The 12,412-nt window shown below is 47.1% G+C and overlaps 1 protein-coding gene across 11 annotated transcripts in view; it reads right to left on the bottom strand.

Annotated features, from left to right (window-relative positions):
* Positions 1–12,412, bottom strand: part of tanc2b (tetratricopeptide repeat, ankyrin repeat and coiled-coil containing 2b) — a 129,203-nt gene that overhangs the window by 26,512 nt on the left and 90,279 nt on the right. For all 11 annotated transcript variants that reach the window (XM_068582622.1, XM_068582627.1, XM_068582623.1 and 8 more), the window contains 3 exons: positions 9,574–9,757; positions 8,454–8,702; positions 3,456–3,587 (listed from right to left, as the gene is read on the bottom strand). In XM_068582622.1, coding sequence (XP_068438723.1) covers positions 3,456–3,587; positions 8,454–8,702; positions 9,574–9,757 — 565 coding nt within the window. The remainder of the gene's footprint in view (positions 1–3,455; positions 3,588–8,453; positions 8,703–9,573; positions 9,758–12,412) is intronic.

Raw genomic sequence — 12,412 nt, 5'->3', positions numbered from 1 at the left:
CACCGCCCCTCGTCTGCCTCCCTCCTCCTCCTCCTGCTCCTCCTGCTGCTCCTCCGATGGCCAGACGGCGCGAGAGTCTCAGACGTTTTAATTATTCACCAGGTGAGGATGACTCACGGTGGCTGAGCGGCCTCGAGGAGGCGGGAGGGGAAGTTGGCACAGAGGTGGAGAGGAAGAAGAGAGAGGGATGAGGAGGAGGGTCTGGGGATGGCGTGGCGGCAGAGGGGTGTGGGGGGCGGGGTTATCTCCGGTCAGGTGACTTCTCTTATGGCTGATGTGGGAGTCGGTGGAAGTGGGAGTAATTTCCTGCAACAGTGGATGTAGAGCTGCAGCTAATGCACCGACAGGTTCTTACATAATTTCTTATTCGAAGAAAAAAAAATCTTATGTAATTTGAGTCGGAGCAGCAAAATAAACCTGGACGAGTTTATGGGTAATGTGTTGTAATCTTCCTCATGGAGGCATTTAACATTCAACACGAAGCGTTCACAGACTTAACTTCACGCAACAAGGACACGAGGATGTCGGCGTGTTGCGTCGGATGTGAAGCCCTCGAAACAACAGACGTGTTATGATGAATGTCGCGTCTGGAATTAAAGATAGTTTTGAAATTAAAATGCTTTCATCTGATTGCAGACAACAGATTAAGGCGCCGGTGTCAGACGAAATGAAAAAACAGCAGATAATCATCCAAAAGATAGCAGCTGACGTGTTGCAAATCTAGACTAGCGATCTGACTCACTTGTGATAATAATCTGTGTTTGCTGTAAATAAATGTGAACCATGAAGAGTCACTTAATTTAAACTAATCAACTGTACAATATTCTGTATTTGTTTCCCGTTAAAACAACAATATATTAGTCAAAGGTTTCTGACTTTTTCTGGCATTCTTGACGAGCTTCCTTTTTTAAAAAAGAGGCTCAGTTGTTTCCTGAAACAGCCGGACTCTGTAGTTTCCCTCCAAGATGAATAAAAGGAATATTTCTATGTGGATTAATACGCATTCGCAGCTCCTGTGAGTGTTCACAGCGGCCGGATGTTGTATGTGGGATTGGCTCAAAATAAACTGCAGTGCCGATAGTTCATGAACAACACCGGAGGTCTTCCTCTACGACGTCGAGCTTCTGGATAAACTACAGATTTATGTTTTGCTTTTGGCGCTTTCAAGGAATTTGCTGAGGAGGAGCAACATCAACAGCGTTACCCTTTAAATGTCTGATCAATTACAGCGCTAACCTGAATCTCCAAGACTTTTTATTTAAGTTGCATCCCCAGCCAGCGAGTATATATATATATATATATATATATATATATATATATATATATATATATATATGTATATATATATATGGGAGTAATAAAACCAAAACGACAAAGACAAAGAGAGAGCGTCAGAGTGAAGATAAACGAGGGAGAGCATGTGTGTGTGTGTGTGTGGTGTACAGTTATGCGAGTGAGTTTGCGGTGAATAGATAAGGTGGGTGGTGAAATCTTAGAGGTAGGCAGGCAGGAGCACAAGAAGGTCCATCACAGTCTGACTCACTCTCCTCCAAACAGCAGCACAGCTCGAGCCCCCGATGGACGCCCGAGCATCAAAAGGAGCGAACAAAAAAACAACGAGAGAGAGAGAGAGAGAGAGAGAGAGAGAGAGAGAGAAAGAGAGAGAGAGAGAGAGAGAGAGAGAGAGAGAGAGAGAGAGAGAGAGAGAGAGAGAGAGCTGCATCCGTCAGCTGGTTACAACCTGACCCGACACATAACCATCCGCATCTTGTATATTTAAAAATCAAATCGGTCGCTTGATGATCCTCTTGTTATGCAAAAGGTGCGACTGTGTGTGCGTCACACTTCCCCGTTAGGCTCCTCCCATCCGGAGTGTTGAAGTTGTCTCGGTTTGTGGAGTTTATTTTAGATCCTGACGGGCAGGTCGCGGCTTGCATGGCATCAATCAGTACGTGTGTGTGTTTACACGGACTGTAAAAGCGCTTTGAGCGGTCAGAAGACGAGAGAGGCGCCATATAAAAGGAAGCTAATTCACCATAAATGTCTCGGAGATCAGGACATTGCATCGCTCGTGCGCTGTGAAAAAGGTGGTGCTGGAGGAAAAGTGCACAATGCATCACTATTAGTCTTTTATTTATGTATTACATGTTTATAAAAAAGGCAATAAAACCGACAGCGTCCCTTCTTTATGGAAGCGGTTTCAAACGTGGCCTGTGCTGCAGCTCATTGGCTCGAATGAACGCCTTAAAAAAAGGGACTACTTTATTACTATAGTGCATTAATAAAACAGCGTTTGTGCAGGATCGATCCAAAGCTTTTTGTTAAGAGTCGGCGTCATCACTGTGACCTTGATCACTGTGACCTTGATCACTGTGAGACCTTTCCACTGAGCCCTCAAGGGTCAGGGGAGGTCACATCGTCATGAATCATCCCGTGGGGATCCAGAGCATAACATCTGGACACTAGTGTCAGCCAAACATTGACCCTTTAAGCTTTTTAACCATAATATTTATCATCAGATCGTATGAGGAATTTGCCCTCATGTGATCTGTAGGGAGAAGAAAAAAACCCCGTGTTCTCCGAGCGGCCGGCCTTCACGTCGTGTCTTCTTTCCGCCTCGTTCTCTCTCGGCGCTGCACTCGGGGAGGCTGACACTGATCCGAGGAGGCAGGACGCACGCCAGGACGCAGTCGGTCGGCTTGTAAACACACTCGGTTGCCCTGAGAGGAGGTGGAGGAGGAGGAGGAGGGCTGAAACAAGTGGCTCTGGCAGTAACGGTGAGGCATTGAGAGGAACTCGCGTCTTCTCTCTCTCTCTCTTTTTCCGACACTCTTTCCAACCCCTGCATCTGTCCGTGGCCAGCTGCCTCGGGCAGGACGAATCACATCGCAGCTCAGCCGAGCGCGCTCTCTCTCTCGGCTAAGTGGGGTCTTAACAGGTGTTTTAAAAACACACGGGGACGCACATTTGTGTCGCTCGGGCGGCCATTTACGGATGTCATTACTGGCTAAGTGACTGAGGAAGAAGGGCGAGTGGGGGGGGGACACATTATGTTGTGACACGAGGCCATTTGGGGGAGAAGAAGGCTAAGGAGATTTGCTGTGCGCCGCTAGACATGGCCCGCTGACCGTGAATGTTAAGCACAGAGACAGACTTTTAGCTTAGTGGTGACACAACCTGACAAAACGCTCTTTATGCACACACACGTCTCTTTCTCGCACACACATACACAATCTAGAGAGTCCAACCACAGCCAGCCCCGCGGCATCACTGCTCCGGCTGTGCATGCGGACGTCTCCATATCGAAAGTAAACGCAAAAAACAGTTCAATGCTTCGACTTTGTCGCCTGCAAACACCTGCACAAATGGACAAACTGTCGTTCTTACATTTGGGGCGTCATCAGCGGTGGGGTTACAGTTGAAAGTGTGTGTGTGTGTCTTTATCTCTTGCTTACCTCTCAGGTCCTGCCCGGAGCGACCCGGCCCGCAGGTGGTGCTCTGTCTGGGCATGCGCAGCGACGTGCGCAACGGAGCGTGTCTCTGCTCATCCAGGTACGCCAGGTCCTCCAGGTGGGCCGAACTAGTAGCTGTGTGTGTGAGCGAGTGTGTGACAGAAAGAGAGAGTAGGAGGTTTCAGAGGAAGAGGGGAAAGAAAAAGATACTATCGTCAGCATGTATATGAACAAACAACCCATATATATACACATATATATAAATATATGCACATATATATATCTTTATAGCGAGCCAGCCCTCGGCGGTTGTGTCCTAAAACTCCCTCCTCTCGGTGTCAGTCACGCGGCGCAGAGGCAGATGCCATCAGGCGCCTCTCACGATTAATTAGCTCAGCAGACAAAATGTCTTATTCATGGAGTGAACGCCGTCTGACGCCGGCTGCTGATTGTTTCGCACCGCGTCTCGTCTTCGGGGGCCAAACGCTCGGAAATCGGTGAACGTTAAACAAGATAAGACGACTCGATTCTCCGCCGCACCTGAACCCCGAGTGGAGAAGGTTTGATGAGTCGTTGCATTAAGAGAGGACGTCGTAATGGACGGAGCAGATTGTTTGTCTCTTTTAAAAATGAGTCCAAAAAAAAAGTGCTGCGGCAGGAAAATCTGGTTTATAATAAACTCTTCTAATGCAGAGATAATGGAAACGCTGCAGAGACGGTGACAGAGGACAGAATATCAAATTAACCACAAACTATTTGTTTGGGAAAACTCTGAGAAAACACTTTTCTAGGAACCTTTAAGGCGCTAAATTCAATATTCAGTGCATCAATATAGCAGCAAGCAACTATTGTGGATGTGAAGCTGTAGCGGAGGAACGGCTGCCTGAGCGCTCTGCGCGTCGTACTCCGAGCTTCGGTTCCAGCTGCACGTGCACACGAGTCCCAGCGGCTAGCGGATAGCTAGTCCCTAGTGGCTAGCTAATCGGCGCAGCTATGCACGGCGTTCATACGGCGGTTACAGCTGATGACGCCGGCGTGACGCTGACCCTCCAGTTGCTGTTACCTCCGTCAACACTGTTGCTGCTGTCTGCGCCGCTAGCGCTGTTTGCTCTGTTACTGCTGTTTGCGCCGCTAGCGCTGTTTGCTCTGTTGCTGCTGTTTGCGCCGCTAGCGCTGTTTGCACTGCACAGCTTGTAGCAGCAGGCTGTGATGGAAGCAGTCCCTCAATATGCTTCGACTTTAGAACTCAGCACCTTTGAAAGTCTGTTTTTCTTAACAAAAAACAACTAATTCCTGTTAATTTCAATTGGATTTTTTTTTTTTGCAATTCGAAGATTTGGGAGGTCAAAAAAAAGTCAAATAGGAAAGTGTGTCAAATAATGAAATGAACAGGTTGTAAACCAGTTGAACTACTTCAACTGAATGCACTTGATATGTCGTAATAATCCCTCATGAATTGGTCTCTAGACTGATTGTTGTTTCCAATCGACAGTTTTAAGCAACAGTCAGATTGATCAAAACCTGATCAACCTGACTGCTTGAGTTTCTTATCACATCTGGAATCAGTTAACTTGGTGAGTACGACGTCAAAAATCCAGTTAGACAGAGCTTTCTTGTTAAACTATACCTGGAGTCCTGACATGCCGAGTCAAGGCTTAGTAATCCCTCCATGAGGCCTCTGAGCTTGCCACCTCTCACCAGCACCTCACCTCTGATCCCGTGTCGGATTTGAAAGAGCGTGTTTTCTCCTCTGGAGTAAAAAGCTCAGCGAAGTCCTGAGCGCGAGTCACCCGGGCCAAAAACAAAAAGGAGCCACATGGATTTCCCAAAATGGAGGGAAAATGGCAGCTGGGAATGCTGCTGGAGGCTCGGCCCTGATGGGAATGTGGGCGCCGGCGAGGCTAAAAGCGGAGACAGTGGAGGCATTAACGTGCTGCTAAGGAGGGAATGACTCGGGGCCAACGGGGCCGGGGAAGAGGCTCCTTATTTTCTCTCTTTCAACCGTGTTTGAATGCGAGGAATGAAATCTGTGTGCTCATCACCTCTATCTGCAATGCAGCAGGCTGCCGGGGATCGCGTGCACAGTTCCTGTGCCAATGCGCTAAGACGGAAATAAAAAGGCAAAGGGGAAAAAGAAACGGTGCGTAAGAGGGAGAGTAAGAAAAAGTGAAGGAACGAAGCTAACTGTTGCGGCTCGGCCGCATCAGACACTTCCTGTTTCTCAAAGAGAGCCACTGATGGCGCGAACGCTTGACGAGTCATCTCAGATAAGGGAGGAGGCTCTAAAACGCCTCGCCATAGCCGTCCTCCCCGTAAATAACGGCGGTCCTGCTACTTAAACAACAATATTTCCGGGTGTTACGCAGAAGGTGGGAGAATCGAAGGGGGGAGAAAACGGCATGAAAAAAAGGAAATCAATGACACTTGTCCGCCCAGCAAATTGAGAAATGTTCTCTCTCGGTTGAGCGGTTATCTTAATTTGGTGAATTTAAAGACTATAGAGGGAGTTCACTGAATAATCTCAGTGTCTTTCATGCCTCTTTAGTTTGTGCATGAGTAGGAATCCAACAATCTTCAGGCAATTATAGAGATTCTCCAACAAGGCTTTTTTTTTTTTTTCAAGGGTCAGTTCATCCAAATTACTTTGCATTTGCCGAGGTTTTGAGGTTTCTCTCTTTGCTCTTTAACCAGGCAGGGGGAGGGTTTCGCAAAAGATAGTTGCATTGTGGGAAATGTAGGGCCTAGTAGCTGAATATAGACTCAAACTGCAAACTCTCAAGCGAGCGCCAGAGAAACAGGAATACGGTGTCTTGGTTACTCCTTCCTGCATATCCATCCTCAGCTCTACCAACGCACTGCCTTCATTAGGTAACAGAGGAGCCACCCTCCCTCCTCGCTTTCCTCCCCAGTCGCCTTCTGCTCTCGCTCCGTATCTCTCTCCCTCACACACACACACACACACACACTCTCACACACATCAAAGTCCGTCTCTCGCTGTCGCTCTGGGGGATAGAAACGGTTAATGCCTTGGGCTTTGATGTTCCAGTGCTGTGTGAGCCCAGCCAATCCTCAGCCTGTGTCAGCCGCCCGTCCCTACATCATCTAATAACTCTTTGTGGAGGAAGAGAGGGAGAGGGAGAGAGAGAGAGGGAGGGAGAGAGAGAGAGATTACGAAACTCTGCTTTCACTCTTCCACATGAATCCATCTTCCCAACACAGGATTCCTGTTCATAATGAATTCATTTATAAACATAATGCTGCTTCTTCTTCTCCTTCTTAATCCATCCTTTCTTCTTCTCCCCTTCTCCTTCCTTCCTCCCTCCCTCCTTCCTTCTTCCTTCCTCCTTCATCCCTTCTTCTTCCGCTTCTTCTCCTTCCTTCCTCCTTTACCCTCTTTCCTCCCTCTCTCCCTCCCTCCCACCTTCTTCTCATTCCCCCTTCCTTGGTCCCTCCCACTTTCTTCTTCTCCTTCTTCTTCCCTCTTCTTCTCCTTCCTCCCACCTTCTTCTTCTTCTTCTTCTTCTTCTCCTTTTCCTCCCACCTTCTTTTTTTCCTTCTTCCTCACTCCCTCCTTCCTCCCTCCCTCCTCCTCCTCCTCCTCTTTTGCATCATCTAAGTCTTCATACTTGGCCTCCGGCTGCGTTTGAAGGTCTGGGTGTTGGAGGGCGGCGATGAGATCGAAGGTGAATCTCTAAATCGCTGCCAGACGGCATCAAACAGAGGAACACGACCGGCATAAAGAGAGAGAGAGGGGCGGTTCGCAGGCCCGGGCGGCGGGCCACATGTTTGTCCACCGTACGCGACGCCGGCGCCCTTTAACGCCGGCGAGAAGGACGGCGCTCATCGTCCACGGCATCCTCCTCTCACCATGAGAACAATAACACAATCAGGCCCTTTAGGAATCTGCCTAATCGGCCCCAGTGAGGTGTTATGAAACTGATGTTTTTTTTACTCATTTGCATGTTTGGGAGCCTGCAATGAGAAACACACATCAATGAGACCTCTGACAGCAACACAAACGCCTGCTCCTCTCATGTGATGCGCTCCCAGCCGCAGTACGTTCTCCTTCTGAAGATGTTTTTCTTCCACAGACTGTGTTATTCTGTTCCGTGGTTTTTTCCATCCACACCGCAGGGTTGTGAGAGAAAACACCACCGAGGATTTGCAGCTAAACCATCCCTCCCCTCCTCCTCCCTCCCATCGAAATTTCAACATAAAAACCTCTCTTTGAAACTCGAGAACAATAGTTGTTTTCTCCCTGGATAATTAAACCATGTTGTAAAAAAAGCGACAACAGATTGAAAAGCGTAAGCCGCTTCATCCCAGATATTCACGAGAAATACGGGCTGCAGCTTTGGGATGTGTTTTTGTACCTGGCCATATGAGCAGATGTAATCTTTTGCTGGCTGACATCACTGTAATTGACTAAAGTATGTGATAATTATGGCAAAAATCTGTTGCATAATATAGCTGCTAATAGAGAGGCAAAGCTCCTCCCCCCATTATGTTACTTCAGAGAGACAAATACTTTTTTGGAGCAAATATTTGTCTCTCGTCGTTGACTACCAGCGCACATTTCTTTCTGACTATAAGGCCACGTCGTGATCCGCCAGCAAAGATGTGATCTATCCTTAAAAAAGGATTCTTTAAAGATGAAATTCTTCATCAAAAATTAAGCTAAATGTCACACAGACCGTCCTGAAATTGGTGGGAACAGGATTCACACAAATGGACTTTTGAAAAAGGATCACAGCTCATCTCGGGGAGGAGACAAGCGAGGAAAGGAAGCTTGAAACGAGTGAATAGGGAGCAGTTGAGGAGTCAGAAATATATAACAAAAAGGAACCTAGAAGCAGCGGTGCGATCCAATTTCGCCAGAGGACCTTTGCAGAATTGGACACATGCACTTGTACATAACCTTATTTCTGACTTTCATAGGAGAAGAGAGAGAGAGAGGAGGGGGAAAAGAGGAACAAGAGGAAAAAAGAGGAAGGGACTCACCGGCCACAGAGTTGGGGCGGGGCATGAGGTACAGAGGGATGGAGTGGGCGGAGTGGGAGGACATGCTCTCCAGGTTGCGCTCAGGGATTTTGTTGAGGCTGTAGGTGGAGGCGGTCATGTTTTCATCCACCCTGTACAGGAACGAGTCCATGCCTGATTTCTGGGACTGCCACAGCTTCAGGTTTCCCCGGGAGCCCTCGCCGTACTTGCCGCCGCGCTCCATGTTCTCCGAGTAGCTGGTCAGCGTGGCTGCAAACAGAGCGACGCGGGCGTCAGTGCACACGCATGTTGCACATATGTGTGCGTGTGTGTGCGTCAAGCCGCAACCTCCCCCAGCTCCCCGTCGGCTCGCACGCTTATTTACCGTCGAGTCAACTAGCGTGTTCTCCTCATCACGCTGCAGGCGTTCTCCATTGTTTGTAACTAAACACTCCCTTTGACATCACCTGCTCTATTTCTAACAAAGCAAGAATGCCACAGTTTCGTGGATTGTCTTTGCATGACTACAGTTTGACCGCAGTCAGGTACGGTTTGTGGTTTCGGGGAAGAGAAAAAAAGCATTCAGATTGCGACATTTTGAGGTTCAGTGGAGACGAGGAGCTATAACCTCAGGCGAGTTCCCACTGACTGTGACAAGACGTATAACTTCCCCCCGTAACCCAGCTTCCTGTCTGAGCTGTTACAGCTGACTACTTCTGTACCTTTTTCTTTTGCGTTGAATCCACTTGAAAGCCACTTTCTCCACAATATATTCATGTTTTTCCATGCCCATATGTACACTACCGTTCAAAACTTTGGGGTCAGATTATCAGTTCCTTCCCAAGTTCCCGCATGGAAAAGCCTTCACTTCTAAGAACAAGAACACTGCACAAGGGTTTTTAAGTGTAATCAAACACATATATATGTAGATATTTCATTAAAAAACACACAATTCCACCTAAAATAGTCATTTACTACATCAACAATGTAAAGAGTGTATTTCTGATTAATTTCCTGTTATCTTCACAGTGCTTTTCTTTGAAAAGTAAAGACATTTCTAAGTGACCCCAAAGCTTTGCACGGTAGTGTACATTGAAAGAGTTTGTGGTTGTTCAGAGAGGAATGTGTGTGCGCATCTCACCGATTATCCCGCTGTCCCTGCTCTCCAGGGTGGAGGTGGGACTGGTGACGGAGCCGTAGGCGCAGTCCTTGTTGCCGGTCTGGCCGAGCATGGCAGGGGGGAGGGTGGAGCAGGGGCTGCCTGCAGGGGGTGAGGCAGTGCTGCTGGTCAGGGTGGAGCACGGGCTGATCCTCTGGTTCTGGCCCTAGTAAACAAACAAACAAACACACATACACACAGACAGACAGACAGACGCGACAAGCTTTGTTTAACAGCTTTGTTTGGTTCCACTCAATCAGAACACACAGCCATAAAAGTCAAAGTACAATGTTTGAACTTTTTATAATCAGAGTCACATTCAGAGCAAAATGTCACTTCAATATTGCGTTTCTTAAAAGCTTAGCCCCCCTGCTGCCTTTTATGTAGTCAGTCCTTCAAAGGATTTTCTCTCCCACACGCACACAAAAACTCATAACAAATAATAATTATTACACATTTCTAGCTTTTAGAGAGCTTCACAAATCTCCAATGAGGCACACCAACACTAAACGCCAAAACGGTGTATTTAAACACACAAAAAAAATTATATTTTCTCGAATAACGTTAATAATTTGCACATTTAACGCCCTGAAATTGCTTCACAAATGTACCTTGCTTAAAACACGGTTTTCTGCAGCTGAGTATGGCACGAAACAAACAAACATTGGGGAGTTTAATCCACGCATCAGTGACGCAAGCTGCATCTTAAATGCAGGAAAACAGTAATTTACCCTTTCTAAGAAGAAGAAAAAAAGGGAGTGGCATTTCCAAAATCAGATTTGGCACAGTCCCACGGCACATGTGAGGTTGTGTACAGAAGTTCTCCAAGTGTATTTAACTCCAATTGACTATTATTTGGACATAGAGAACATATCTTACCCTCATAGACCGACCCATTTTCATGCTTATGTTCCTATAAGAGGTGCTTAAACTGAAATAAAGCCCTCATCATATATATTCCACCCGGTGCTGGCATTGTTTTGGCATCCTGACGTGACCCTCTACTCTGTCAACTCAGATTAGGAGACTAGAGAAGGTGCAAAAACAACACTCTGCTGCGTCTAATCTGCAAACACCCACAGGCGCACAAAAACATCTACACCGAAAAAACATGCATGCAGAGTCCGCGCAAGTGCAGAGAAAAAAAAATGGCTGCCAAGCGATTACGTTTGTGCATCAGACGGCGAAACACGCGTTGCTGCTGCTGATGAGTTCAGGCCAACGCCGGGGTGAACGGGCTAAATCTAGTCTAGTTTAATCTGCAGGAGGGAAAGACTGAAGGGACACACTAAACTAAAGCACACGCCCACGCACACTCTGGAGTGAGGCTGCAACTAACAATTATTTTCATTATCGACCGATCCGTCAGTTATCCGATGACAGGCTTCTAAGGCTGCGGCTCAGAAGATAGATCAGGTAGTTCAATTGATCGTGGTTTGATCCTCGGGTCCACATGTAAAAAAGTGCCAATTCTGTGTGTGTGTGGATGTAAAATGCTTTGGTATAACAACTCCCACATGAATGCGGTCCATTCACCATTTTTAAAGATGAATTGTTATTAATGAATTCATCATTTCAATCCATACCTTTGTCCAATATTCCACCGTTACCAGACTGTCAAAGAGGTATTTGTTTAAGTTATACTGTATTATATTGACACGTCTAAGGTTTTCCCGCCACTTATAGGAAAATAAGGGGGCTAGAATATTAGAAAAACACCAACCACTAATATACAGTTAAATTAATGCCTCTCTGAAACAGCAAACTTGCCTTTATAAGCTTTGTAACTTTGAATTGTGGCCAAACTGTTAGTTAGAAGTACTAGCTAACGTCTGTACAGAAGTACTAGCTAACGTCTGTACAGCAGTACTAGCTAATGTCTGTACAGCAGTACTAGCTAACGTCTGCATAGAAGTACTCGCTAACGTCTGTACAGAAGTACTAGCTAACGTCTGCACAGCAGTAACGTTACTAGCTAACGTCTGCACAGCAGTACTAGCTAACGTCTGTACAGAAGTACTAGCTAACGTCTGTGTACAGAAGTACTAGCTAACGTCTGTGTACAGAAGTACTAGCTAACGTCTGTGTACAGAAGTACTAGCTAACATCTGTGTACAGAAGTACTAGCTAACATCTGTGTACAGAAGTACTAGCTAACGTCTGCACAGCAGTACTAGCTAACGTCTGTACAGAAGTACTAGCTAACGTCTGTACAGCAGTAATAGCTAACGTCTGTACAGCAGTAATAGCTAACGTCTGCATAGAAGTACTAGCTAACGTCTGTACAGCAGTAATAGCTAACGTCTGCATAGAAGTACTAGCTAACGTCTGCATAGAAGTACTAGCTAACGTCTGTACAGCAGTACTAGCTAACGTCTGCATAGAAGTACTAGCTAACGTCTGTACAGCAGTACTAGCTAACGTCTGTACAGAAGTACTAGCTAACGTCTGTGAACTGATCCACACGCTGCCTGTAACAGTACATGGCCTCTGCTGAGCGTTTTTGTGAGTGACTGATCGAGGCAATCTTCCGCACGCCGTCGGCCTTGCGGACGGGGAGTGTTGTGTTCGCGGGAGCTTGACCCCGATAGCAGGGCCAAACATGCGCACATAGCGCCGCGGCGCTATCTGCTGGGCTAACGAGCCGCGACTCGTGAAGGACCTGACCTCAAACGTTGCACGGGGAGGATGAGGGTTGAACTCGGAGCGCCGCGTCTATTCAGGGCGCTGGAGCACGAGAGGCAATTAACTGCGCTCCCCGCGAGCGAAGGTCACCTTGTTCCCGCTCAGCTGCTGAGGTCTCGCAGCGGAGACACACACT

This window comes from Clinocottus analis, unplaced genomic scaffold (assembly GCF_023055335.1).
Source record: "Clinocottus analis isolate CAN_PGR_092001 unplaced genomic scaffold, fCliAna1.0.p SCAF_19, whole genome shotgun sequence".
NCBI classification, from domain to species: domain Eukaryota; kingdom Metazoa; phylum Chordata; class Actinopteri; order Perciformes; family Cottidae; genus Clinocottus; species Clinocottus analis.
This window is presented reverse-complemented; position numbering and strand designations above follow the sequence as displayed.